Genomic DNA, 27,879 nt, shown 5'->3' with positions numbered 1-27,879 from the left:
ATTTATTATTAAGTCAAATGCTGACTGACGTTTTTCATACTGATTGTTATGCCATTATATATACACTGAATTGACGTCGGATTTTTCCGTTTTTCTCGATCATGACAAAGAGCACACGGTGGGTATAATCGGTTGGCAGAGGGTACCCACTCCTCCATGGCACCTGATCCCAACTCTGATATTTAGGAGGTCTGTGTTTGCCCTTGTCCTATTTTGTAACGTTTAATGGACTTTTAAGCTCGATTACTGTTCGTTATTTCCACAAATTTTATATTAGCAAAGTAGAAAATAACTCCGTGTCCAAAACTGAAGAAATCAAACACAGCGTAAAATTCGCTTTTAAAATTATAATCAAGATGTGTATTGTGAAACACTGATGTCCACGTATGGCAGCTTATGGCGAGTCAAAGTTTTTAAAATGCAAGTCAAACTCCAATGTCAAGAGATAAAAAATTTTGATACCCAAAGAAATAACTTACGTCAATGGATATCCCTTATGGCTATGAAAGTCGAAGTACCAATCATTCCAAAATTATGGTCAAGGTTATTTTTTCTACAAGTGGATCAGACTCAAGGGTCAAGCCCTGAGGCTCAAAATTAATATGAAGCAAGAAATTAAAAGATCGCCTTGTCATAGGAGAAAAAACATGCAAAATATAAGAGCTCAAACAACTTTTAAAAAGTTATGTCAAATGTTACATTTTTTTTCAAAAGTAGGCCAAAATCCAATATCAAGGTCAAAATGTCAAAATTGTTGGTATCCAAAGGAAGGTTTTGAATGAGGAATATACTTGTAGAATTCAAATCCTTCGTACTAACTGCTCAAAAGTTAGAGTCAAGATTAATTTTTTAAAGAAAGTCAGGACTGGAATTTTTAGCTTGGATACTGTTTATTTATCAGCAGACCTGTTGTTGTATTCATACGGAGCATAATTTGTTAAAAATCTGTTACGTGAAAAGAAAAAAAAAACACTTGCAGTCGCCTTATGGACATACGCCACTCACATGTTAACAAACTTTACAATTACATTTTCCACTGATAATTTTTTGAAAAGATATTCTCACCAAACCCTCATAGTACCTTAAGATGTTCTTACACAAAAAAATCAGCATACATTATCAGGAGTTTTAACCATATATAAAATGATAAAAAGCCTTGCATTTTTTTTAGAAAAAAATCATAAATATAGTTTTAACAGGCAATTCCTATTCTGATCTGGAGAAGGTGTACAGTATTGCCAGGCCTCAAAAAATGACACAAAGGTCCTTCAATAAATGGAACTACAGGTACATCCTTCCTTTGGGCAGATTTTCTGAATTTTCTGTCTACTCATATCTAGCGATTGAAAGACTTTCACCCTACTTATTATCAAAGTTTTCAAAGTGGGCTCCAGACTATACATATATTTTTTAAACTAAGATATCATTTTTAAACATCTGTCGGTATATAGAGATCAAATTCCGAAAGGTTTTATGGTAAATTTGATCTCGCAGCAATCTGCATTACGATATTTATACCAAAATATAGTTAAAAACATCGAAATCCAAGAAGGGTGAATTTCATTTTAGAAATGGGACTGCGGACCAAATTGTTAAACACCTCTTTTTTGAATAAACAACTCAAGGAAAATATAATTGTATAATTAAATTTTGAGCGTCTCTTATTATTTGATTTTGATAAAAGTTCATATATACCACTAAGCCCCGAGACCATATCTAAAAAGCAATTATATTGCCCATTCATTTTTTTTCTATATTTATTTGTAATGTCTGAAGCTTTTTAATATGCAGGATTTGTGTGGCCAATATTCTTGTTAAAATATTCCAATGTTAATTATTCAGGGCGGATTGATTAGTATGTGTGACACAAAGTTAAATTTTTTCACGTATATTAAAAAATCTATTTTGACCACAAACATTACAGGACAGACTACAGAAGCAAGCCTTCGGATGAATAATTTTAAATTTCAGAAATTTCATCTTCCATTATAAAATATAGGATAAAATTTATTTGTATTTAAAAATACAGTGCATTGTATTTGTTTGAATAACATGTTGAATTGTAATTATTGTATCAATAATGTATATGGATTTTTCTTCAGTTTATGATATTAGGGACAGAGATAAATATAGCTACGGCGACAAACTTCTCTTTGTGGTGATAGCACTTTGTCCTTTTCCTATTCTTAGGTAAAACATTATATTTGCTTTTTTTGCTAAAAGTTATGCATTAATTAATCTTACATTACATAAAATTACATCTCCAGGCCCTTATTGATAATATCAGGGACCTTACAATTTTATCCTTTTTTTCTTTTCTGTGAAAAAAATAAACTTAAGCTGAATGATTTATTTTTGATAAAGTACATGTATATCTATTTAGGAATATTCCTGAATAAATAGTCAAATAGACTAATGTTGCGTTGAAAAGAATTTTAAATAAATAAATTACTGTAAACCAACTTTTATTCACGTACTTTTTTCACCATTTTTACTCATCAAATTATAAATCTGATGTGGTGCACAACCCTCAAACAAAACAAATAAATATATACATGTATATTTGAATTATATAATTTTATTAACGTGCAGAAAAATAGCGGAAAGATTTTAATGGTGGAATATAAAGATTCTGTTCATTTATCTACATAATTATTGTAGTGTAATACATTCTATGAACTCTGATTGTTTTTTTTTTTTATTAAAAAAAAAATCGATATTTATTGTGAAGATTGAACTTATCATTATGCAGGAATCCTACCGTGTCGTGTGTTTAAACTGTTCTATCGTTTCTCATGTCGAAAAAACAAACAACAAAAAAGTATAGGATGTTATTAAAGTTTTTTAGAATGACGTTTCCAAAAACGTAACATAAACATTTATCAATCCAAGTTCAGAATTAAATGACATTTCTAGCTTAGACCGGATAAAGGGAGATTTTCATGATTTGTTTTTCTGTTGTTTTTTTATACATTAATTATTAATTTACGCAGTAGATGATGTAATTACCACAAAACGCGTTTAGAAAGTACATGACAGTTTTACGTGTCAAAAATTAGCCTTGGTCATCAACAAAAAACATCTATAAATACTACGGCTGCTGCAGTGACTTCTTCATAAGCACAGAAAACAATTAAGGTAAGAAATACACAATTGGGCGATTTAAAAAAATATTACAGTTATTTCTATATTAAATATATGCTAAATTTATGTTTAAACTATGTTTCAGTAAGAGATTTGCACTCCACAATTTCATTTTTAAAATTTATGCCTTGGTAGAAAGAATAATCGTAAGCAATGGATTCCTTTTTCTTAAAGAGAAGAGAAAATTCCTCTACAAATTTGTGCATGCTATTCCGAATAATGAGAACCCGTCTAGTATAATGTTCATGAGGTTCCAATTAACGAGGCCGAGTCTAATTATTTCTACCCTAGGGATTTTGATAATTTTTCGTTAATTAATTCTTATTATATATTGTTTATTTATTTATTGTTTTAAGATTAAAAAATCGAATGTGAGCCATCCCGATTTCTTAGGTGGCCATCTCAAAAATTGTCAGATTTAACTATTAGACTCTATAGGAATTTGTTGGAAACGCGCACAATTATCACATTTTTTCAATATTTTTGTATTTCTGCCTTAGAGATTTCTTTTTCATTCAAGTATATGAAAGTTCTTGTAAAAAGTCACCAAATTGTAAAATTTCAACAACAAAAATCTTTACCATCTATACTGGTTTTGTAAATTACAGAGTTGATTTTTTCAATGCCCATTACCGGTACCTCTGAAATTGCCATATTTTGGTATAAATACACATTGGTGCAAGATAAATTTTCGGCACAAATTAAATTTTTTGGGGTAAAAAAAATAGCAATGTTTAGATCACTAGTATGTTTCTTTTAATATTCTGACATAAGTTTATACTATAATATCCATGGACGTCTTGAACATACAAGAGAGCCATGTGTCAATTCTTCAGCGTCATGCATTGCTTACAAAATCGGAAAACAGTGACGTTCGTTTTTGGAGCCATTTCAGCATTTTTCATAATTTTTGTCGTAAAATCACATTTTCAGACCAGTGGGCGTTACAGATAATGTTAACTTTATATGAAGATCACAATATTTGGCAAAGGTGCATATGTCTGCATGAAATTAAAAAGCTGCGCAAAGTCTTGCGCACTCGAATTAGACTCGGCCTCGTTAATAATAGAATAGTTAATACTGACAAGATTACGGTATCAAATAAAGAATAATTTCTTACAGATGCTAAGAATACTGCTGGTGGTTGCCCTTGTCGTTTTTATTCAGCACTGTGAAGGTCAAGTCGGCCGTGGGGGTCAAGGTGGGCGGGGCAGACAAGGTGGGCGTGGCGGCCCTGGGGGGCGGGGTGGTCGAGGTGGACAAGGTGGACGTGGCGGCCATGGGGATCATGGTCGTGGTGAGTACTTTTTTAGATACATAAATTTCAGTTTTAATTGGTAATATAATCGGTAAAGTATATTATGGTTATAACAGTAAAGTTCCAGATTGCTAAACAAGATAACAAATTTATACAGATATCGAGACTACTACATACATATATTATGATTGTCAATTTGATGATGAGTATAGTGTTTTAATTGAGAAAGCTTAAAGTGATTATATTTTTTGGGTGTTTCACACAAGACACATTATTTTCTATTGAGATATAATTTTACACAGTTATATAAGTAAATAAATTTTATTTAAAACAATATTTTTCTTATAAGATCATTTCTTATAATACTTCCCTCTTTTCTTGCGAATACATATCAGTTTTTTTCATTTTATGAAGGACATATGGGCAGGCAACCTATTGCCTTCACAGCATGAATGTCTGAAAATGCCACCAATATTCAACCTGATGACACAATACCCTACTCGATGAATGTCGTCAACAGTGGAAATGCTTTTCAAAATAATGTCTTCACTGCACCAAAGCCCGGGGTCTATTTCTTCACGTGGAGTGTTACCTCGCTTCCAAACTTTCCTGTTGACACAGCATTGGTGAAGAACAACGATACAATAGCCGTACTCTCTTGTCATAACTTCTCTAACCCCGGGAAAAGAAACACGTGTTCTCAATCGACGACTGTCCAACTAACGGCCGGTGATCAAGTTTCGGTCAGAGCAACGGAAACCATGGACATTATGAGCGCTTCTTTCTGGCCTTCGTTTTCTGGATTTAAATTGTAACAATAAAAATAAACTTTGCAAGGAAAAGTGATAAAAATGTATTTGTCTGCCTTAATGTTTATGTCCCAATTTTTTATGTACATTTATATTTTTAAATAAAAGAATTAGAAAAGATTATGGAATTTGTTTTTCTTTTGAACTGTTCGCTTTATGAGGTACATTGAATAACCCCCCTCGACTTTAGATTAAGAAATAATTTTCTTTTTAAATGTTTTATGAGTCATTTAAGATTTACTTGTACTTATTCTCAACTGTAAAAATAAAAGGTAAAACATACAAAGGCTATTGAAAAGTTGAAACATTCCATATACAAGGTTATCTTAATGAAATATTGTTTTATATAATATTTTACATTCAGCTTCGACAATTTATAAAAAATTAAATTTGACATTTTTTTTTATAATTAATTCGTCCCATTATATTAATTACACTTACCCAGAGTAAACACATCATATCAGGCACCCGACGCGGTCCATTTCAAAACAACTGGTTTTCAAATTTTGTGGGATGTGGAAACCGGTCCTTACCGGTATGACGAGACCCTATAAACCGAGGTCCTGTGGTGCAGTAGGTACCAGCAAGAAAAAGATCATGGCCCTAAGTGCATATATCGGTTAAAAATTTGCGGCTCTCCACCAGCAAGTAGTGGCACCACCATATGAGTGAAAAATTCTCGAAAGGAACGTCAAACAACAAACAGAACAAAAATCAAACTTAAATTGAAACTCATGAAATAGTTAATATATTAGGATATATATTAAATTGTTTAGTTGTTGTGCTTGTTTTTTCTCCTGTGTTTTATTTGTTTCTACATTGTCTGCCTTTTTAGTCTTAAAAAGGGTACAAGACGTTTAAAAAACTAGACACTTTCTATTGTTTGTATTATTGGTCATTATTAAGATTGTGTTTTATATTTTCCATTCGTGATCTTATATCTATTTATTTAGTAGATACGACCAAAGAATATCAAGTGCATGCTGTCGGTTTTCAAATGGTATACGAGGGTTTTCCAAAAAAAAAAAAAAACCCGTCTGTAGACAGTGATAAAATGAAGAATAGTGATTGATCTAAAAAAGATTCAATACAAATTTGTGAAGAGAGCATAAATACAGACCCCTGGAAATTCCAGAGGTGCGATCTGTAGTAGTGTATATGAGGAGTGAGCATCCTTTGTGGACCGAAAACACACACCAGAAGTCCTTGAATGAAGGATATGGAGATAAAGAATAGTATTCAATATCAAAGTCCATAAAACAATACAAAATAGGAGCAGAGCAAACATCAGAGGTTGGATCAGATGCCATGGAGGTGTGAGCAACCCTGCTTCAAGTTTCTTTTTTCTATTAAGCTAACTGGCTCATCAGAGTAGTTATATATACATGATAATAATAAGAAAACATACAGAGAGAGCGAACGCAAATAACACATACAATTTTATTTTTTCTTAACATTGTGGCAGCATTCAAATATTTGCCCAAATTTAAGAGATCTTTAATATCATTCATATCAATAGAACTTAACAGCTGAATTAATTCAAAGAGACTTGGCTTAGCATAATGATACTTTTTTCATAAATTTCTTTCTTACATCAATATACAAAGGGCATTTCAAAATAAAATGAAATTCGTCTTCTACATCATGGAGATTTTAACATATACACCGACATAATCTATTTATCTTAGGTATGTTATGGTGTCGACCTGTTTCAATATTCAACGTCTGATTCGATATCCTAATTTTTGTTAATAGTTGTTTGAATTTTTTGTCAATAGGTTTTGTTAAATATGATTGCAAACAGAAATTGTCAATTAAATGTTGATATAAATTACACTTTGGAGATTTTAATATACTTTCAATTATAGTTTGCTTTGAAACATCTAAAACTCGTTGTTTTATAATGTTATATTTACATTTCCAATGTCTTTGTCCGAGATAAAATTACCAAATGTAAATGTACTTTATTTCTCCATCAATGTATTGGTGCGGTTCCAAAAAAAACCACGTGCAGGGCAGGACAAACAGCTGGACAGAAGCAGGGCTTGGAGCACATGGATTGGCGGAATCAAAGCATGTAAATATAAGGAATAACTGTCAGATTTTTCAATTTCATGAAGATGATCAATCGATTGGCTTGCGTGATAATTTTATGCATAAACGCCTTCGGACAATCGATTGGTCACTTCATGAAATCGAAAAATAAGACAGTTATTCCTTAAATAAGCTCTATCATTTAAATTATTTTCTGTCCAAAGTTGACCTAGACCTAGAAGAGAGTTTTTTTTTGATTTGTAATATCCATTTGTCATCTCGTAATACCATACTTTCATAACAGGACGTAAGAATGCAATTTTCGGTTGTTCTTAATTTGATCCAATGTTTAAATATTGAAGGATATGGAGATAACGAACAGTATTCAATATCAAAGTCCATATAAAAAATACAAAATAGGAGCAGAGCAAACAAGGACCTCCAAAACATCAGAGGTGGGATCAGGTGCCATGGAGGAGTGAGCATCCTCTGCCTACCGGTCACAACCGCCGTCTGCTTCTTGTCATGATCGGGAATTAACGGAAAAATCTGCCGTCACTTCAATGTATAAAAAATGGACTAACAATAAGTATGAAAAACGTCAGTTAGTATTTGACTCAATGATAAATTGTATTTGCTGACAAGGTCAGTGTATCGACCATAGAACTTACGAAACGATGACTTTAAACGAGACTGCTGATATTCTTGTTTCATCAACTTGTTTGTCAATAATTTACCTCTTTTTAGAAATTGTTCATAGAGCTTGGTTGTTAGATTATCATTAACGTCTTTTTCAAGTAAATATCCAAGTATGAAACTGATTTGTCAGACTCTGTGGTATCTTTTATCTTATCTCAAGCTCACAAGGATATATCGTATCGACATAGGAATGGAAATTACTATTGCTAATTGACAATACGTCGTCGATATATCTAAATGTTGAGTTGAAGGCCACGGCAGGCAAGTGTTTTCTTCTTTTCACGCATTAGATTTTGCACAAAGTCTGCTTCATATGAATACAAAAATAGGTCTGCTAATAACGGAGCGCAATTGGTACCCATGGGAATTCGAATAGATTGTTGAAAGACCTGGTCTCCAAAAACCACATAGATAATATTGTCAATCAGAAAGGCAATCATCTTTTTGATGTCAACTTCAGAGTACTTGTGTGTGCAATCAGAATGTTTTTAACAAAATAATTTTGCAAATGTCCATTTTTATTGAAAAAGCAGCTGTCAATTATATCAAATTAATTAACTTTAATTTATCGTGGGGAATGGTTGTGTATAAAGTTGAAAAGTCGTAAGTTTTTAAGATGTTGATTTTGGTAAAATCTTGTGATTTCAAATTGTCCAAAAGAGTATCCACATCTGATTCACACCACTTCTTGAATATATTGTTGCACAGTACTCTTAAAGTTTTTCCTTCACTACTGTCAATATTATAGTGAGGAGTAAAGAAAGAGGCTTGGTTGAACATTTACTGGAACCCGCAATGTATCTTTGTTTGTAAGGATCTTATGAAATTTCGGAATCCAGTGTATATATCTGATAGTGCAAATTCATTTTGGTTCTTCGGGATGTTAAAAATATTCAAACTGACATATGATTTCGAAAAATTTCTTCCTTAGATATAGAGAACTTTGAGTACATGTTGGATTAACACTTGTAGAATTAAATCTAAGTTCATCTGAAATACAATTTATATATACTCACCGTCAATGAAAACGCAACACTCTAATTTTAGGGTGAAAAGTATATACAGGTTATAACTATGTACCAAAATAATTAGGACATCTTTTACTTTGCCAAATCAGTTATTTAACGGTTGAATGAATTTCTTTCCTCTACCGGAAGTTGTTTTTTAGCCCTCTTAACAGAAATCAAAATTTTGCATTTTTGATAAAATTTTTAACAATATTTTGGGTTTTCAAGGTTTTGTAGCTGTTTATCATAAGTATTGTACAAAATCCCGACTATATTTCCTCAAAATGGCTGGTTTTCATTGCTTATGCTGGAGATTCTCAAAATAAAGAAAAAAAGAGCTGCAGATGCAAATGAAACCTATTTAACGACTCATCAGGCTCATGTGTTTCAATTGCATAAATAACAGTTTCTTCACCGGACGTCCAAGAGTTACTACACTACGCCATATTAGAGAAAATTCGACCGCAGTATCTGAACAACAGGCAATTAAAAATGCCCAAGAATATTTATTTCGCTCAGATAAAGACATTGATAAACCTAATGCATGGTAGAAATCGGACTGCGTACATGTATGTTGTACATGGCGGACTAGAATGTTTTGATTAAATGGTCGGAAGGGGGGGGGGGTGTTATTTAAATGTTATCTGTTAAGAGGGCTAAAAAATCAACTTTTGGTAGTGGAATTGAAACCATTAAACCATTGAATAACTGATTTGGCAAAGTAAAAGATGTCCTAACTTAATTGGTACATAGTTATATCCCGTATATACTTTTCACCGTAAAATTAGAGTGTTGCGTTTTCATTGACGGGGAGTATAATAATGAGCCTTACAAACGAAGACGATGTTGTTACCTGCGTTGTCAGCAGGGTCCAGTAGGTACTGATTATGAAATCTATCTAATTCTTTTTTCACTTCTGAATTATTGAATACAGAAGGATAGATGGTTTTCATGATTGCCCCTTATTCTTATTTTCATTGTAACTGCTAGTGGAAAACGTCCGAGCTCTGAATAGATCAAACTGTTTGAGGTTTTCTTCCTCACACCAATAGTATTCTTACAAAAATTTAAATGTGCCCTTTCTATGTCAGAACATCTATGAAAACCCCATATTTCAGATCCATAAAGTAATACGCTAAATACATAAGTATCAAAAATTGAACATAGAATATCTACATTAAATTCATACTCTTAAATCTACTTGGAATAGCAAACATACCTTGTTCAGCAGCATGTTTCTGTGTTTTTGAAAATTTTACATTAAAGTAAAATAAAATACCTAGATATTTAAATCCATTCACAATTTCTAATTTAATTCATTCGCAATTTCTTATTTATCTAATTTTTAATAGAAAGGCCGAAGGTTCCATATTCTTTCAGTGTGAAAACAAAGGCCTAACAATCGGTATAAAACAAGCCCAAATGAATAGCTTGCTCCTTTTAGAAGTTGTCCATACTAGCGTAGAGGAGGATCTTGCGCATTGAATCAACTCGGAAACATTTCCTTTTGTGGAAGTTATGAGGGTATATTGTTACATAAATAAGGAAAGTCTACAATAGAAAAATTTAAGTCATCATGTATATCATAATGTTGAGTTCTTTAGGTTATCATTTACGCCTTTTTCTAGTAAAATATCCAAATTTAAGATAGATATGCAAACACTGTGGTATTTTTAATATATTCGATCAATACATACTATCTTTTCCAAAATATATTACTAAAGTCAGGTACTCTTAACACAATTTCTCTGAAATAATATACTAGTAGTTCCATTTATGATCAGTAAATACAACATTAAATCAAGTGTTTAGAATGAATATGTGTTTAGGGTTTAAAGAAAATCGCCTTTACCCCAGAAATGCAAATAAAAAAAAGTATTAATATACCTACACTAGCTGTCTCCTGTTGTTCACCAAAACATATAGTTCATTCTTCGATTGATAATGATAAGTCTTTTCACAAATTGTATTACTTTCAGAATAATTGTTTATAATTTGTCTTCTGAGTTAGATTGTTAATCAGTTACTTCTTTCTCTTATTATTCAAATAATGATGGTTATACAACAACTGCAATTGTAATCTCGCGCAAATGTCTGAAAAGATGATATCTTTGCCTATGTATAGAACTAGGTCATTTATTATTGCAAGCACAGGTGTGTTCACTATTCGCTTAGACTGAGTGTTAGTTTCTGCTATGGACATGAAGAACAAAACACTAATCTATTCTTGTTTATTTCAAGTTACTCGGAAATACTGAGTTCACAAATAAATGGTTAATTGATAAATAAAATATATGGCGATAACAAACATCTCAAAAGTCCATTAAACAATACAAAATAGGACCTCCAAAACATCAGAGGAGGGATCAGGTGCCATGGAAGAGAGAGCATCCCCGCCGTGTACTCCTTGTCATAATCGGGAAATAATGGAAAATCCGTCGACAATTAGTATGAAAAATGTCAGTCAGCATTTGACTCTGAAATGATAATTGTATTTCGACGATGTATTGTAAATAAACAATGGTAAATTCCATTCTTACATATATACTGTACGGAAAAAGAAACGCAGGGTAAACTTTAGAGGTGAAATAATTTTATTTTTCCTAAAGTATTTTCTAGCATTCCCATCTAACGTTTAAAATCATCTTTAATAAAAATGTAACCAAACCTTCATTTGATTTTGCCTCATAATTTGTAAGTTATTGAAATTGATATGACGATACCCCCCAAAAGTGAAAATTGAAAATTCACATTATTTTCAATGTCTCCTTCGCGCATCTGTCACAGTCTTGTTTCTCCTTTGCATGGAGTTCATCAGTGTGTTTTTCCTACAAATAGGAATAGTTCTAAACCTTTTTAACAACATAACCCTTAGTTGAAAGGTATTATCTTTGGTATTTCAACCCTATTTTCCACTAAGTCCCACAGATGTTCAATGAGAAAAAGATGGACTTTTTGGAGACCAGTCAAGTGGATTAGTGATTGTTTGCTAGAAAGTCTTGATAAACCTCGCCTTCAATGGGTCAGAGGTAAACATGGCGAAAAAAATAATAAGCAAACGGCACGCGCATGCGCCAGTGAGAGGAATCCCTACGTAAAGTTGACCAGCTCAAAGATCCAAATCACTCAATCGATTTCTTTCAGTTTTATAGTGAATGTAATGATTATGAAAGCCTACTCTATTAATAGCAGTTTTGTGGTAGTAAACTGGCGATTAATCAGATGGCAGGACGAATAACCTGATATTGACGCGGCGCTGTTACGCGTCAACGTCATCGTCACGGATGATTGAAAACCATCCAAGGCCCTCTCTGACGACCGTTAAGAGATTCTATGGGGGAAATTTACTTACGACTGAAAATCAAGCCGTTGTTGCTTTTGTCCTTTTTTAGGCAAAGTAAAAGCCAGACTCCATGAAACTTCCGTCAATTGTTACAAGATTGCAAGAAATGCATTTCGTCAAAAAATACTGAAAATCAATGTGTATACCTCAAGTGCATGAAATGGTACAAAAAGATCGTTGTCAAACTTGTCGTAATCAAGTTGCACGAGTTTTTGGCGTTTTAGCACTTTTCCGACGTGACGTCATACATTTCCCGGTTGAGTAATTTTTAAACACTGATTTTAGTGCGTAGTAACCAATTGCAAGATTCTCACCTGACCAATTTTTGTAATTTTTGGTCATGTGGAAAAGAAATTTTCGCATTTTATGTTACCTTGCGTTTCTTTTTCCTTTCAGTATATGATACGATATTTCCTGGTGAGCTTGAGCTTAAAGATACCACAGAATCTGACACATCTGTTTCATATTTGGATATTTTACTTGAAAGAGACTCAATGGTAAACTTACAACCAAGCTCTATGATCAACATGATGACTTTAACTTTTCTATCGACAACTTCCCTTACTTATGCAAATATACCTTCATCACCTGCATACGGAGTTTATATATCTCAGTTGATTCGATACGCAAGGTCACCGGGATATAAATCGTATCGACATAAGTATGGAAATTGCTATGATTTATTGACAATACATCGTCAATATTTCTAAACGCCGAGTTAGAGCCCACAATGTTTTCTTCTTTTTCACGTATAAGATATTGACAAGTTCTGCTACATACAATGTATGTGTTTTGGATGGAAGACAATGTGAAAGCTCCGTTTATTCCTGATTTATCTTAAGTAACTTGGAGCGCATCCAAGACTACGTTTATCTAGTAACTAGCAGGTGTCATTGTCGTATACAATTGAGTGTAGAACTGGAAACTCGTTGTGTTTACGGCATAAAGGCTTTGCTCAAAGGAACGATCCCTTAGAATTCTAGATGGAAGTCTCTAGACTGAAAGTATATCATTGCGTTGAAGTCGATCACTGAAGAATGGCCGTATCCATGACAAGGCCTTACCGTTTAGGCCCAACGATACTAATTCAAGGCGATTTATAAGAAGTGTGATCAATCACATCGAAGGCTGCAGATAAGTCTAGCATCGATAGAACAACACATGAGCCCTTGTCTGGTGCTGATGTTATGTCGTGATGGACTCTAGAGAGCAGTCTGAGCTGAGTTGTGAACACGGTATGCTGGTTGTTGTCTATCATGTAGATGATTTGACACTAAATGATCTTCCAACCTAGAATTAACAACTTTTTTCAGGATTTTAGAAATAAACGAAATGTTCAAGACTGGACTTTTTGTCTAATCCCTGTTCTTTATCTCTTTTTTGTCAGTAATTTCACTAACATCATCTCTTGTCAATGTTGTTATATTTTAATTTGTCTGTAATCTTTTTCTATGCTAAAAAATATCTGGATGGTCCTCCCTCTTCTATCCATATACTATGTCTTAGATAAGGAACCCTTCTAATTTACATTAATTTCCTAAATGTTTTTCTAACTCAGATTGTAGATAAGCCAGTGTATCTCCAAAAGTGTGTATCTCTTATGATTTTGGGATCATAGGACTGGTGCTAAATTTCACACAATACACAATTACACCATCCTGAAACCAAGCGTCTATGGTTGTGACCGCAGTTTTTAAATTACACTTTATAAATTATTTACATTAAGGACCATTAAAATAATCATCGGGTAGTGATCAAAATATTAAGTTCAGTAAACCCGGACCTGTTGCTAGTCGCAGCAAGTATATATAAAACAGACGAGCAACTTTCCATAACCAGAAGATATATAGGAACTCCAGAAATGGAGGGACGCCTGTTACTGTTTCTGCATTTAATACAGGCTAGTCTTTTCCCTACCTGTCAGTCAATTACACCCACGGAATATGAGAATAAAGTTGATCAAACACTAAACCAGGTATGTTGATTTGTCTGAAATTTCTCCCCTATTTCATTCAAAACATCATGTGTTTTTTATACGTCTTATATTATGTTATAGGCTTCTTCCGTCCCGTCCGTCTGTCCGTCTGTCTGTTAGCTTTTTCGTTTCCGGCTCATAACTTTAATACTATTAGGCCTAGGATTATCAAACTTTGTCATCTGATGCATCTTGGGTAGAAGGTGTGTCGCTCTGACCTTTATTTAAGAAGTTATAACCAAATATGGAAAAATCCTTTCCGGCCCATAACTAGAAAACCATAAGACCTACAATCATCAAACTTGGCCAGTTTATGCATCTTAGGTAGAAGGTGTGTGACCTATTTCAAGGTCACTGTGACCTTTAATTTAAGTGAATTTTAAAAAAAAAAAATGTGTCTTTTTACTATTCATTTACACATCCCAAATAATGTAAGAGTATTGCACTGTTCTTATTAAAAAAGTGTTAAATCAAGAAAATACTTATTTTTTTTAAGCATATACTTGACAGCAATCTATAACAAATATAATGTATGTCAGAGAAATCCTGCCTCTCCCATGAGTGTAATTATCAAGCACTGGTCAAGAAGAATTTTGATAACAGAAAATTGCATGTCAAATTAGAGAGAAATTAATGGGTTTTGAGTGCGAGGAGCTAGCATTGGTGTTATCTATATCCCTTGAGTATTGGGCAAATGGGTAAGCCTGTTTGATTAAAAATAGCTCTTGTTGACTAGCATGTTTTAAAATGAATTTGATGAAAATTAATTAAAACTAATTTGATATTGCATAATAGACTAATCTGATAATATGTAATATTATTAATTTAAAAACTAATTTTTTGGGGTGGGGTGGAATCAGCATGTCCATATGAATTACATATTAAAACCTGTCGGACATTAAATCTCAACCAAAAAAAAAAATCTTTGAATTTTATTAAATTTATAGTAGATAGTGCAGACCCATTCATCTCTTGGTAGTAATGAGTAGACAAGCATCCAGTTTAATCTAGATTAATTAATGAGTTCAGTGTAGGAAGGCTAGTTGTCTCAGTCGCTCTAATTAAGCAGTGACCTTATCTGTGCCCTTTGGGGATTAGACAGAAGAACTGCTGGTCAGTTTATAACGTATGTCATTTGATGGCCAGCCTTTTCTTTTCAAAATTAATTTGGTATAGATTAAGTTGTTAAGACTAATTTGATGATGGGCATTTGACAAGGTCTAACACAACCAGCACAGAAATCTATCAGTGATGTAATATTTATTATAATTGATGCCAACATCACAGGGGATGGATAAATATTTTAAGGAATGGAAAAATCATCAAAATCTTAGAATCAAGGTTGATGTGATTTTCTTGCACCTAAACTGTTCAAGAAAATTGTAATTTTTTGACGGGTGTATCATGCTGTGGCGCGGCACTTTATTTTTAATATTGATAACAGCCTTTAGATGCCTTGTTGTAGTTGTAGCTATTTTTAAAAACTTACTGCCTTTTTCAGGAACTATGTCTATGGCCTACGGAAAAAATAAAAACATAAAAATACATGAAATTCGTATTTTAAAAAAAAATGGAGTATTGTAATTGATATAGGGATGGGTTAGGTTTTTCGCACTCTCGAATATTCATGCTATCAATAATTATTGCAAGACGTTCCTTTTTTACTTTTTGACTTAGTGCTCATTTCTAGAGTTGTTTTGGACATATGACCATTAATTAAAACATGCTTTCCCTAGAGTATAGTTTTATACTTTTGAAATATCTTTAATAAACGTTGTTCTATAGCAGACATTTAGCTCAACAAACATCTCTGTACAAGCTACATGTATATCGCGGGATAAATTAAATTCACAATTAAAAAAAAGGAAGAAAAGTGTCTTACGCTTTCCATTTTGATTTCATGACATGCAGTTTACAAGCTAATAAACGCATGTAGAAAAAACAAGGAAACGTCTGTTTTAGACGCATGAATATTTTTATTAGAATTCTCATTTTATACATATGGTTTCAAATAATTTAATTTTTCTTAAACAAGCGAGCTATTACATTTCTATGGCCAAAATTTCGGTAAAAAAATAAAATGTTCCTTCTTCCAAGAGTTCCTGTTAACTTCACAATTTTTTAAAATTATTTTTAAGGATCTAATGTCACACTGTGTATCAACCATGAACATCTACCTCTTACATGTCCCATAAAAATCACATTTAAACAAAATTTATATCTCTGTTTTTAAAGGGATTTCAATGGGTTTGTTTTTCGTTCTTCATGAAATTGCCTAATTTTACGATTATATTCGATTGATTTAACAACATTAAACATACTTAATATTTAAAAAAAAATATTCTATGTTCCTTTTAAAGAGCTTTCTTTTCACTTCAATTGCCCATGAAGGTGGGTTTTTTTTTAAATTTGAAATCTGTTTTTATTATCTCATAGTAGCTACATGTATTCTAAGTTCAGGATTTAATGATATGAAATTAATTACAAATACCATCAAAAATTTGTGCATTTATCTATTTATAAATCCGCTAAATAAATGTCATGATGCATGTAGGCATGTATTACCCTTTAATTAAAGGTCATGTCCTGTGCTTCATGGATCCCTGGATTGACTGTTGCTGTTGTGAAGGATCTCAAAACTCTATATACCAGAGGATATGGCGAGACCATGGTCAACTCAAACATTCCTGTTACTGACCAAACTCTTTTTCAAATCGGTTCCATTTCAAAATCTTTCGCTGCTTTGCTTCTTGTAAAGCAAATGGAGGAAGCTAAGTAAATTAAGACCCATTACTTTATAGTAAATTTGTAGTTTATGAATTTTCTAGAATTTATTTTATGTAATACCGGTATTTAGATAATAAAGTTTAAGATTCATATTAGCAAAAAATTCATCTGTTTATATAATTTTCTAATAGACCTTGTTTTTCGGACAGATTTTATATACTGGCTAAAAATATGACAAAATCATGTTAAAGCATTTTATGACAATCAAATATCTTTGTTCATAAAATGTTCTCAATACATGGATATCAACAATTTCAGTCTGGGCCTACTAGTATCTACTAAAGTCAAAGACATGATGGACGAAGGATTCTTTTTTGTTGATGCTGAACGAACACAAGAGGCCACCGTTGTAGACATTTTAGCTCATAGAATGGGAGTTCCCGACCACACGAATCTTAGACTAGACCAGAACCTCACCAGAGCAAACTTACACCAGTATGTTACTTTGAATTAATTACATGTAGGAGATATCAGTAATCACGTCCTCCCGACATTTTTCGTTGATTTTCATTCCCAAATGTTAATACAAGATACCATTGTTATGATGACCAATACATTTTGCCTAATACAATGAAACTTGTCTCGTGGTTTGATGTATAGAGTAACATTTCGGATGAAAGAGCTCGAATGATTAATTGGAAGTAACTTTTAAGCACTTTTTTAAAAAAAACAGGATCGTTTTCAAGAATAATTTCATTTAACATATTTCTATTAGCAAATAAATAATGGTAATTAATAGATTCAGAGCATAAGTATTTTAGCAATTAGGGCCTATACTTTTTGGATGTTCATCTTTCGAAAATGTACTTTATAGACGTTTCAAACAGATGACAGCTGTAAAGAACTTCAGAAAGTCCTTCCTTTATTCAAACATGATGTATGGATTTGCAACTTACCTTCCTGAGAAAATGTCCAACGGCAACTCTTGGGAAAATCTGGTGACATCAGAAATTTTTCTACCTCTTAATATGACATCTTCCACGTTCATAACCACAATACCGGATCTCTCAAACGCAGCACGCGGGTACGATAAAGGACCAACGTCTAAACCAAATGCTTTAGTGCCCATTCCGTTAGACTTCAGCAAGTACGTCAACTAGATTTTGTATATCATATATTCCTTTCAGACAAATACAAGGCAAGAGTCTTATTTCTTAAAGAAAGATATTTTTATTTCAAATTAAATGCATACATATAACTATTTGTATCGAAGAATGCAAAATAATAGTAAATTGTCATTATTTTTTCTGTCAGAAAATGGGGTCTTTGGGCAGGTTCGGGCTCTATCATGTCAAATGCAGTGGATATGGCGGAGTACATGAATTTTCATTTAAGTAACAAAGACAAGAACGGCAATCTGTTTATGTCCACAATGTCGTTTGATGCATTACACCAGGAGCATAGAAAATTGTACTCAACAACTGTTAACACTTACTTTGGGAATAGAGAGGTTCCGACAACTGAAAATGGTTATGGACTCGGTTGGAAACGAGGAACATACAGAGGTAGAACAATGTACTGGTATACTTTCAGAGAGAGAGAGAGAGAGAGAGAGAGATAAATAATAGTATTTTGAATTTTAATTTAAAACCATTTTTTTATCGCTTCAGTTGATTTTTTTTTCTTCAGTTCTTGAACCCGGATTTTCAAATTTGAAATAAAATTGATTTAATATCTTTCATTTTAATATGTTAAGCTCATTTAGGCAATTTGTTTATCTAATCACCATTTTAGTAAAATCAGTATTCATATAATATACATGCACCGCATTCATATGAGCTCATTAATTTAATTGCTTTTGCTAAAGGTCTTGTCATTTTTATGGTTATTCAATTTTCCTTTTCCTATGACTATTTTTTTTTTTAAAAATGACAGTTTGGAGTTTATAAGATAGGCATTAATTTTTTCGAGCAAGAGGACTATTATCAATTAATAATTGAATAAGACATCATCCAACAATCTCTGAAGATCTCAATACATTTAATCTATTCACAGGGAACGATATTCTCCTTCATTCTGGTAGTACCTTTGGATACAGGTCTTTCATCACACTTTTCCCAAATCAAAATATAGGGGTTTTCACTTCTATGAACGGTGAAGACGACAACTATATTTTGCGTGTACTGATGCACAATTTCCTGTCTGACGTTGCTCTTGAGGTAACGCCATGGCTTGACGCGTCATCAATATGTGCAGAACTAACGAAGCCAAAATATGTGGGTTACTCCAATACAAATAATCCGAGCAGGTTTATTGGGGAGTATGTTGGCACCTACCATAATCCAATATACGGCTGTCTCTCCGTTACAATGGATCTCAACAACGAACACTTGGTACTAAAATATGGAGTGGCAACTTGGGATCTTTGGACGAAGTCGGGGAAGGACAAATTCAAAGCCGAGGGCACTGGGGATATAACATACCTGAAAAACATGTATTACATTACGTTCATTACCAACAATTTAGACGAAATTGTTTCCATTGAAATTGACAGCTTATGTAAAACATGTGGAGAAAACCCGCCTGTATTTATGAAAATATGATCTGCTTTTCTATGATCTTTCTCTTTTCTCTCCAAGATCACTGTGAAATTTATATCTATTCAAATGAATGTAGATTTTCATGTCTAACCTGTTTATGTATCTCTACCTATAGATATGAGGGATATAACTTTGGCAAAAAATAAATGCCATGGTTACAAAAAAATTCCATGATGTTTTCAAATGCCATTCCCATAGTAGATACAACCTTAAAAACGGGTGCTTATTTTTATACATGGATGTACCTTTGACCTGCCGGTCAACTTTTAACTTCTTTCTTATTTTAATAAACAATGCTAGTGTGATAAAATAAATGCATAGTCATCCACTGCGAAAGAAACTTACAATGTATCAAGCAAGGTTACCAGGCAAACTTTATTGTGGCAAGCCTTCGCCGTCAGGCAATCCACCTAAATGTGGTATGTCTCAATATTAGTCTATCCACCCAACTAATTTTGTCTTGCAATTACACTTCTTCTGTCTGCTGCCGTTTGGACAAAAAGAACCTAGCAGTTTTGCTGCGTTCGATTTGTCTTCATGATGTTCATGTGATTGGCTTCAACCAATAACAGATCATCAAAGGCCGACTAGCATATCCAGAATACAATAAGCTATTAATCGTTACATCTCCAACTTCGAAATCTTTAAAAGGCAAAGTTGAAAATAATCATATAAATCATATAAAAAATAAGCAAATAATAATTAATGTATCGTTATGATTTAATCATAGAATTCAATATCTTTGGAGAATTTTTTTTATTTAAAAAATTATAATTTAAATCCAGAAAATGTCGGCCATTGACCTCCATGAAGATCTTGCACCGCCATTTTGTACACCACTATCCATATCCTGTCTCCAGGCACCAGTTCGACAGTTGTTGACTGGCTGCACGTCGTGTACGTGTCTGGAAACGCAGCACACGAGCTGTATGCAATGTAACCTGATGAACTGTTTTTCACAATCGCTGTATTCAGCCGTTTATATGGCGATGTCAGGGTACTCCAGGTGAAAAAATAAACACCTGCATCCGGTGCCGTGAAGATCCCTGTGGTTTCGTTATAATTGCCTCCCGCGTTTGTTCTAATCACGTTGTAGATGACCGTATCGTCCTGTTCATATTGGTTGTTTCCATCCAACAGAGCGGTAAAGGCTACCGGTGACAACTGAGCTCCACCTTTATAAACGGTAAATGACATTAGCGGCAATGCCACGTATGATCCACATATCATCCTCATATGAAAGGCAATGCATATATGGATCATATGTGGCGAAATTGCCTATATATAACTGATGTAAAACTCAGACAACGAAATGAAAATATCGGTCTCTTGAGTGTTGCGACTTCCTACATTCTACGTGAAATACTACTGATCATGGGGGGTTAGTTTAAACTTAGAAAAAAATTGTTAAAATTCAAATTTTCTTTTCTCAAACCTAGTAGAACCACTAACCATTTCACACTTAGTTTGGACTTTCAGTAAGGCTTTGCATTCTCGACGTTACATTATTAGCTTCTGAAATTTACACAGCTTTCCTTCACTGTTGAAATATACATGGGATAGAAATTAGGGCAAATGTCAATTAGTGTATCGAATAACCAATTACTTTGTCTCATCCTGCACAGAGGTGGAGCTTAAGTCATCTCATCATTCTCAACAACGTTTTAAAGCTCCTGATGTTATTAAATTCTTAACCAATGAGAATCTATTCGCCATTTGGCAGGCGGTAAACATGTAGCGCCGAGAATGCCACACCTTACTGAAAGTCCAAACTAAGCGTAAAATGGTTCTAAGTACTCACCACTAACGCCACAGTTCAAGACAATGAAAAACGGGGAAAACAACAGCAAATTTCCCAGCATCTATAAAAATATAAAGAATATTTATTATCAATATTCGTAACTCTAAGATAGCGTCTTTGGTGCATTGCGTTTAACAAAGCAGATGGGTGAACAAGATTGGTCTATAGTGCGACAAACAAGAAGTGGAAAATGATATCTCAATCAAATTATTTCCTTTAATATTTTTTATCCAAATAATTTAATGGATTAAACACAGTCTTTTTTCATCTAAAATGGTCACATTAAAAATTGTGACAACAAAAGGTAGATTTAAATTAATGTTCAGTCAATTATTTGACTTTTTTGCACTCAAAAATGTAAATTTTATGATGTTAGACATTAAATAAGCAATAAACTAATTTGAATGACATTTTTCTGAATTAAAGCAGCGTGACTGAAATTTTATTCTGTAGCAGTAGTGAGTATGCAGGTGTACTGCAATATTCTAAATTTCTAATACATCCCAATTTTCCAAAATCGTTAAGAAAGAACAGGAAATATTTTGCATTTTTACATACCTTTCAAAGAAGTGACTTTCTGCAAGAAAATAAGCAGGCCAGAAAAACTTGTATTCTTTCTCTTGAATAATATTTCTCACCGTTTTGCCTCTATCTATAAAAACCCTTGTATCAACATCTTTATTTGTAGTGATTTATTTTGTTACTGAAGGCGAATTTGTAACATCTGCCATGAATGTTTTTAAATGATTTGATTGGTTCTTTCTAATTCACGGTGCCGATAGTCGCGTTATGGCTGCCAGGCAATTTTTCATAAATTTGCCTTAATAAAATCATTTCTTGTTTAAGGATACGAGAACATTTGTTTAAAAACTATGGATATTTCAATAATTGTGTATTGAAAAACATCCTGATTGAAAAATGTTGGCCTTAGGGTTCTCTTAATTAACATAAATAATTGTCTAATCAAGGTGCACGGAGGATAAGTACAGCAGCTACATTGTTCATAATTTTGTTTATCATCAGCAAACATTCAAACTAAAGTTTAACTTCAGTGTGTCGAACACCGGTTTTGCAAATACCATAGATTTGTCCTATAAACCACCATTGTATTTAGCAATCGGTGTCTCGAATACTTGGATGTCTCGAAGATTTCCTGGATCCCATGCGTCGAGTTTGAGTTATCAAAGTCTTTCTGAGTTAGGGGGTATATTTAAGGAATCACTTTGCATAACGGGCGAAGCCCGTTATGCGTAAATTATCCCATGTTTCCCACTAGTGTTGATGTCCCTGGCATACTATACTAACTAGACAGTGATTCCTTATATTTCCATTTCATTGTGAAATAAAATTGTAGATTTAGACTTTTTAAAAATGTAGACATAGATTTAAATTATACAAGGAGTCCCATGCCAATTTCAACGGTCCTCGCCCACTGACGTCAAACACAAAGGCAGCCGCACGAGATTTACATGCATATTTGGACTCCTTAGCTCCGGACCTATCGATCTGCCTAATTTACATTCCGGTAGAATTATCAAGAAATCAACTCTGTTTACATTCAAAGAATTATCACAGAGAACAAAATTAGAAATGGAAATATAAAGTCATATATTCAACTCAGTGCTATGTGAATTTATTTAGAAACAAATAAAACAGGATAACTTACACAGCTAAATAATGTACATGTAAGATGATCACTCATTCACAAACATGCAAATAGTACAATATATATATGTATTTGTCCAGTTATTAAAGCATAAAATTCGAGCGGAAAAAAAATTGAAGGGTTTGCAAATCCAATGAACATAGTTGAAATTTTACTCTTGGATTCACCAACTTGGGTTAAAACTTTCTTAACATTTTACAATTCATAAACATGCATTCATTATTGTTATACCGGATGCTTGTGATGTAGCGATAAGATGCTTGACGACAAATCAAGAAAAGTGACCAATTCACCGAAATACAAGTGTCATGAGTCAAATGAGGACCATGTGCCTGTATTGTTCTAGCTTCATATGTTCCAATAAGACACTCAAGGGTTTTGCGCTGTAATTCATTTTCAATTATAGGGAATTCCAAGTGACAATACAAAAACTGATTAAATATAATCCTTGTGTTGAAAAAAAAACAAAACAAAAAAGGTTAACCTAAAAAGATAAACCTAAAAGATGTCCATAGAAAAGTTAAAGTGACTCAGCAATAAAAAAAGATTTTTTTTGGTAAAAAAATAATACTGAATATTTCTAATTTCATGTATAAAAACATGAAATTAAATAAAATGCAAATAAAATTGGAATTTGTTTCAAATGCATACATATGGTATATCATATGACATAAGAAATATGAATGGAAATAGAATATCACATGATAGAATTTATATGTATACTGTTTCTATGTAGGCAAGCTAAATTTTAGTTTAAGTACTACATTATAAAACGAGAAAGTAGGCAAGATTTAAGACAGATTTGACTGCGCACTCTCTGAATCATTTGATTATTACAATCATTGAAAGAAAAATGTTTTTTATCACTTTGTTAATTATCTCATCAGTGAAAGCCCATTCCATAGTGACAGATAATGTTATGGACAAGACAATTTTAAAATTTTTGTTAAACCAGGATATTTTAATGAAATTAATTCTGACCGGGAATAACGCTGACTCCCAGCAATCTCTCGCATTACACGAAGGTCTAGGAGGAAAAGAAAACGCAAATGAAACAAAAACGCTGTTGAAAGAAATACTAAATCTGGTAATAAGTCTTAGAAATAAACAGGCAGAAATCAGAGGGACTCTTCAAGATGGCCTGGCGAATCTTAAAGAAACAGTCTCAATCCAGTCAGAAGAAATGAAAAAGTTACGAGATAAACTTGAGTTCACAAGTATCACGACTTCTTCGCCCGAGCCCGAGAATTCGAGTCAAGATTCAAGATCAGGTGGTAAGCGGACTTCTTAACATACTCTTTAAAAGAAATAAAAATAAGACATGCATGTTGTGTTGAGAATTTTATTGACAAAAGTGTACAAATTATATCGCACATAAAATCTCACATCTGTATGTGGTTGCTAAACATCAGTATAAAAAAAATAATTTAAAACATTTTTTTACTGTATTGATAGGAGTAGTTCCACTGACGCCTATAGCTTTTACGGCTCTCTTGAGTGGTGACGGCCTTCAATACGACGCTGGTGACACGGTCATCTACAGTTATATAAGAGTCAACGTAGGAAATCATTATAACAGCAGCACTGGGATTTTCACTGCCCCGACTGCTGGTGTATATTTCTTTACCTGGAGCACCTTAACCTCGCCAGGTGTAGGACTGAATACAGCAATCGTGAAAAACAGTTCATCGGGTTACATTGCGTTCTGCCACTGTGCTGCATTTCAAAACACATACACTACGTGTTCTCAATCTACAACCGTGGAATTGGTGCCTGGAGACAGGATATGGATTATTGCATACAAAATGTCGGCGCAGAAACTTCATGGAGGAACTTGGCCCGCGTTTTCGGGATTTAAATTATAGACTACTAGTATTTTTCATTATTTGTTTCATTATTTGAACAAAAATTCAAATAAATTGACAATTAACAACTTCAAAATGATACCTTATTTCTTAATTATTTGTCCAGTTATTAAAGCATAAAATTTGAGCGGAAAAAATGGAAGGGTTTGCAAATCCAATGAACATACATGTAATTGAATTTTACTCTTATATTCATCAACTTGGATTTTTTAAACATTAATTACAATTCAAAAACATGCATTCATTATTGTTATACCGGATGCTTGTGATGTCGCGATAAGTTGCTTGACGACAAATCAAGCAAAGTGACTAATTAACCGAAATAGAAGTGCCATAAGTCTGACTAGGACCATGTGCCTGTATTGTTCTAGCTTCATATGTTCCAGTGAGAGAGGCAAGGGTTTTGCGCTGTAATTTATTTTTAATAAAAGGGAATTCGACAAGTGACAATACAAAAAGTTGGTTAATGTAATCCCTGCGTTGAAAAAAAAGGTTAACCTAAAAAGATAAACCTAAAAGTTTTAATAGAAAAGTTAAGGTGACTCAACAATAAATAAGATTTATTCGGTAAGAAGATTATGCTGAATATTTCTAATTTCGTGTATAAAAACATGAAATTACATAAAATACAAATAAAATTGGAATTTGTTTCAAATGCATATGAAATAGGGTACATATGGTATATCATATGACAAAAGAAATATGAATGGAAATAGAGTATCACATGATATAATTTATATGTATTAAGTACTACATTATAAAACGAGAAAGTAGGCAAGATTTAAGACAGATTTGACGGCGCACTCTCTGAATCATTTGATTATTACAATCATTGAAAGAAAAATGTTTTTATCACTTTGTTAATTATCTCATCAGTGAAAGCCCATTCCATAGTGACAGATAATGTTATGGACAAGACAATTTTAAAATTTTTGTTAAACCAGGATATTTTAATGAAATTAATTCTGACCGGGAATAACGCTGACTCCCAGCAAACTCTCGCATTACACGAAGGTATGGGAGGAAAAGAAAACGCAAATGAAACAAAAACTCTGTTGAAAGAAATACTAAATCTGGTAATAAGTCTTAGAAATGAACAGGCAGAAAGCAGAGGGGTTCTTCAAGATGGCCTGGCGAATCTTAAAGAAACAGTCTTAATCCAGTCAGAAGAAATGAAAAAGTTACGAGATAAACTTGAGATCACAAGTATCACCACTTCTTTGCCCGAGTCCGAGAATTCGAGTAAAGATTCGGGCTCAGGTGGTAAGTGGACTTCTAAAATTACTCTTTGAAGGAAATAAAAATACGAAATGTATGTTTTAATGGAAATTTTATTGACAAAATATTAAATTACATGTAGATTAGAAACAAGTTCGGAATATTGAGGTTAGAATCCTAATGCATGATAATATAACAAACGCATTTATGATTAGTAATATCAAAATCGGACAATAATTTGAATTTTCTTCTTTAAAATTTGCATTTATAAATCTAAATAATGAAACATTTACATTTTTTTTTTTACATAAATAAGGTTATTTAAAATAAACGTCCAAATTAACATGTTATAATCTTGGTGGTAACTTTTGAGTGGGAGGAGATGAGTGTATTCTTATTTTGATGTGTGCGCTCTCTGATACAAGGTCTTTCCAAATTCAAATTGAATGAATATTTAAAAGTTTTTTTAATCTCGTGGCCTTGAAGTTTAATCTGCACAGCAATTTACAATTTTTAACGTTCATCTTTTATATTTTTTTTAAGGAGGAAATATTTGACTTTCGTATCATCATCATTTTCTTCAGGACCTTAAATTCTATCTAAAAATAGACAGGGCTTTTGGTACGATTCTCAGTTAACCTTGGACTTTCAGTGGGAAGTGACTTTCTCGACACTGCCTAATTAACGTCTCTCAAATGCCGAATAGATTCTCATTGGTTAAAAAATCAGCACTTTGAAGTGGATCATTCATACACTCGTTGACATTCGTCGGAATGTATATTTTAATAGTGAATAATAGCCTGTGTAAATTTCAGACACTGATCGTGCAACGTCATGAATACCACGCCTTACTGAAAGTCCAAGGTTAACTGAGAATTATAATATTTTTTGCGAGAATTACATATTATATGTAAGATACCGAAAGCGAGAGATCACATTTTTTTTAAAATTTGCTTGTTTTGCTTTCTCATTCAAATCTCTGGATTTCTTCAAATCATATACAATGTATACCATGGTTTTAAGAAAGCTTTTAGTTTCCAACTTAGCAGTGTATATGTACAAATTTATATTAAACATAAAGATCTCACACCTGTATGTCGTTTCTTATCACCAGTATAAATGAATAAATTTAAAACAATTTTATCTATTGTATTGATAGATTCCACAGACACCTAGAGCTTTTACGGCTCACGATTGGTGGCAGTTTTAAATATGACGCTGGTGACACGGTCATCTACAACGTTATCAAAGTCATCTGCAACGTAGGAAATCATTATAACAGCAGCACTGAGATTTTTACTGCCCCGACTGCTGGTGTGTATTCCTTCACTTGGAGTACCTTACCTCGCCAGGTGTAGGACTGAATACAGCAATCATGAAAAACCAGTCAACGGGTTACATGTATATTGCGTTTTGCTATTGTTCTGCATTTCAAAACACATACACTACCTGTTCCCAATCAACAACTGTGGAATTGGTGCCTGGGACAGGATATGGATTGTCGCATGCAAAACGTCCGCGCAGAAACTTCATGGAGGAACCTGGCCTGCGTTTTCGGGATCTAAATTGTAGACTATTTTTCACTATTTGAACAAATATTCAAATAAATTCACAATTTTAACTTAATTGTATTAAATCTATTGTGTATATTTCTTTAATTAAGTAGTTCTCTGTTCAGTAAATTCGAGAATATTACTTGAGAATACTTATTTTTCTAATATAAAAGAAGAAGT

At 33.0% G+C, this 27,879-nt stretch overlaps 3 protein-coding genes and 1 long non-coding RNA gene across 4 annotated transcripts; 3 read left to right on the top strand and 1 right to left on the bottom strand.

Moving 5' to 3' along the window:
• Positions 1 to 3,032: 3,032 nt before the first annotated feature.
• LOC134234963 (uncharacterized) lies at positions 3,033 to 5,332 on the top strand. The gene is made up of 3 exons (XR_009985295.1): positions 3,033 to 3,138; positions 4,267 to 4,441; positions 4,817 to 5,332. It is a non-coding gene; the product is annotated as an uncharacterized LOC134234963 (long non-coding RNA).
• An 8,818-nt stretch (positions 5,333 to 14,150) lies between these two features.
• LOC134234947 (protein flp-like) lies at positions 14,151 to 19,753 on the top strand. The gene is made up of 6 exons (XM_062717025.1): positions 14,151 to 14,269; positions 16,848 to 17,044; positions 17,315 to 17,491; positions 17,871 to 18,143; positions 18,311 to 18,561; positions 19,052 to 19,753. Exons 1-6 carry the CDS (start codon positions 14,156 to 14,158, stop codon positions 19,597 to 19,599), a joined length of 1,560 nt encoding a protein of 519 aa, XP_062573009.1. The 5' UTR covers positions 14,151 to 14,155; the 3' UTR covers positions 19,600 to 19,753.
• A 584-nt stretch (positions 19,754 to 20,337) lies between these two features.
• On the bottom strand, positions 20,338 to 21,979 carry LOC134234962 (complement C1q tumor necrosis factor-related protein 6-like). Its single transcript, XM_062717046.1, has 3 exons — positions 21,956 to 21,979; positions 21,398 to 21,458; positions 20,338 to 20,771 (listed from the first exon to the last, which is right to left on the bottom strand). The coding sequence occupies exons 2-3, from the start codon at positions 21,456 to 21,458 to the stop codon at positions 20,365 to 20,367; spliced, it is 468 nt and encodes a 155-aa protein (XP_062573030.1). The 5' UTR covers positions 21,956 to 21,979; the 3' UTR covers positions 20,338 to 20,364.
• Positions 21,980 to 23,848: 1,869 nt separating this feature from the next.
• Positions 23,849 to 25,004, top strand: LOC134234946 (complement C1q-like protein 4). Its single transcript, XM_062717024.1, has 2 exons — positions 23,849 to 24,337; positions 24,519 to 25,004. Exons 1-2 carry the CDS (start codon positions 23,917 to 23,919, stop codon positions 24,926 to 24,928), a joined length of 831 nt encoding a protein of 276 aa, XP_062573008.1. The 5' UTR covers positions 23,849 to 23,916; the 3' UTR covers positions 24,929 to 25,004.
• Positions 25,005 to 27,879: the final 2,875 nt, after the last annotated feature.

The sequence above is a fragment of the Saccostrea cucullata genome, unplaced genomic scaffold (assembly GCF_032062105.1).
Source record: "Saccostrea cucullata isolate Sc308-1 unplaced genomic scaffold, CSIRO_AGI_Scuc_v1 ctg617, whole genome shotgun sequence".
Taxonomy (NCBI): domain Eukaryota; kingdom Metazoa; phylum Mollusca; class Bivalvia; order Ostreida; family Ostreidae; genus Saccostrea; species Saccostrea cuccullata.
Note: the sequence above shows the minus strand (reverse complement) of the source record. Positions and strands in the feature narration are given on the sequence as shown.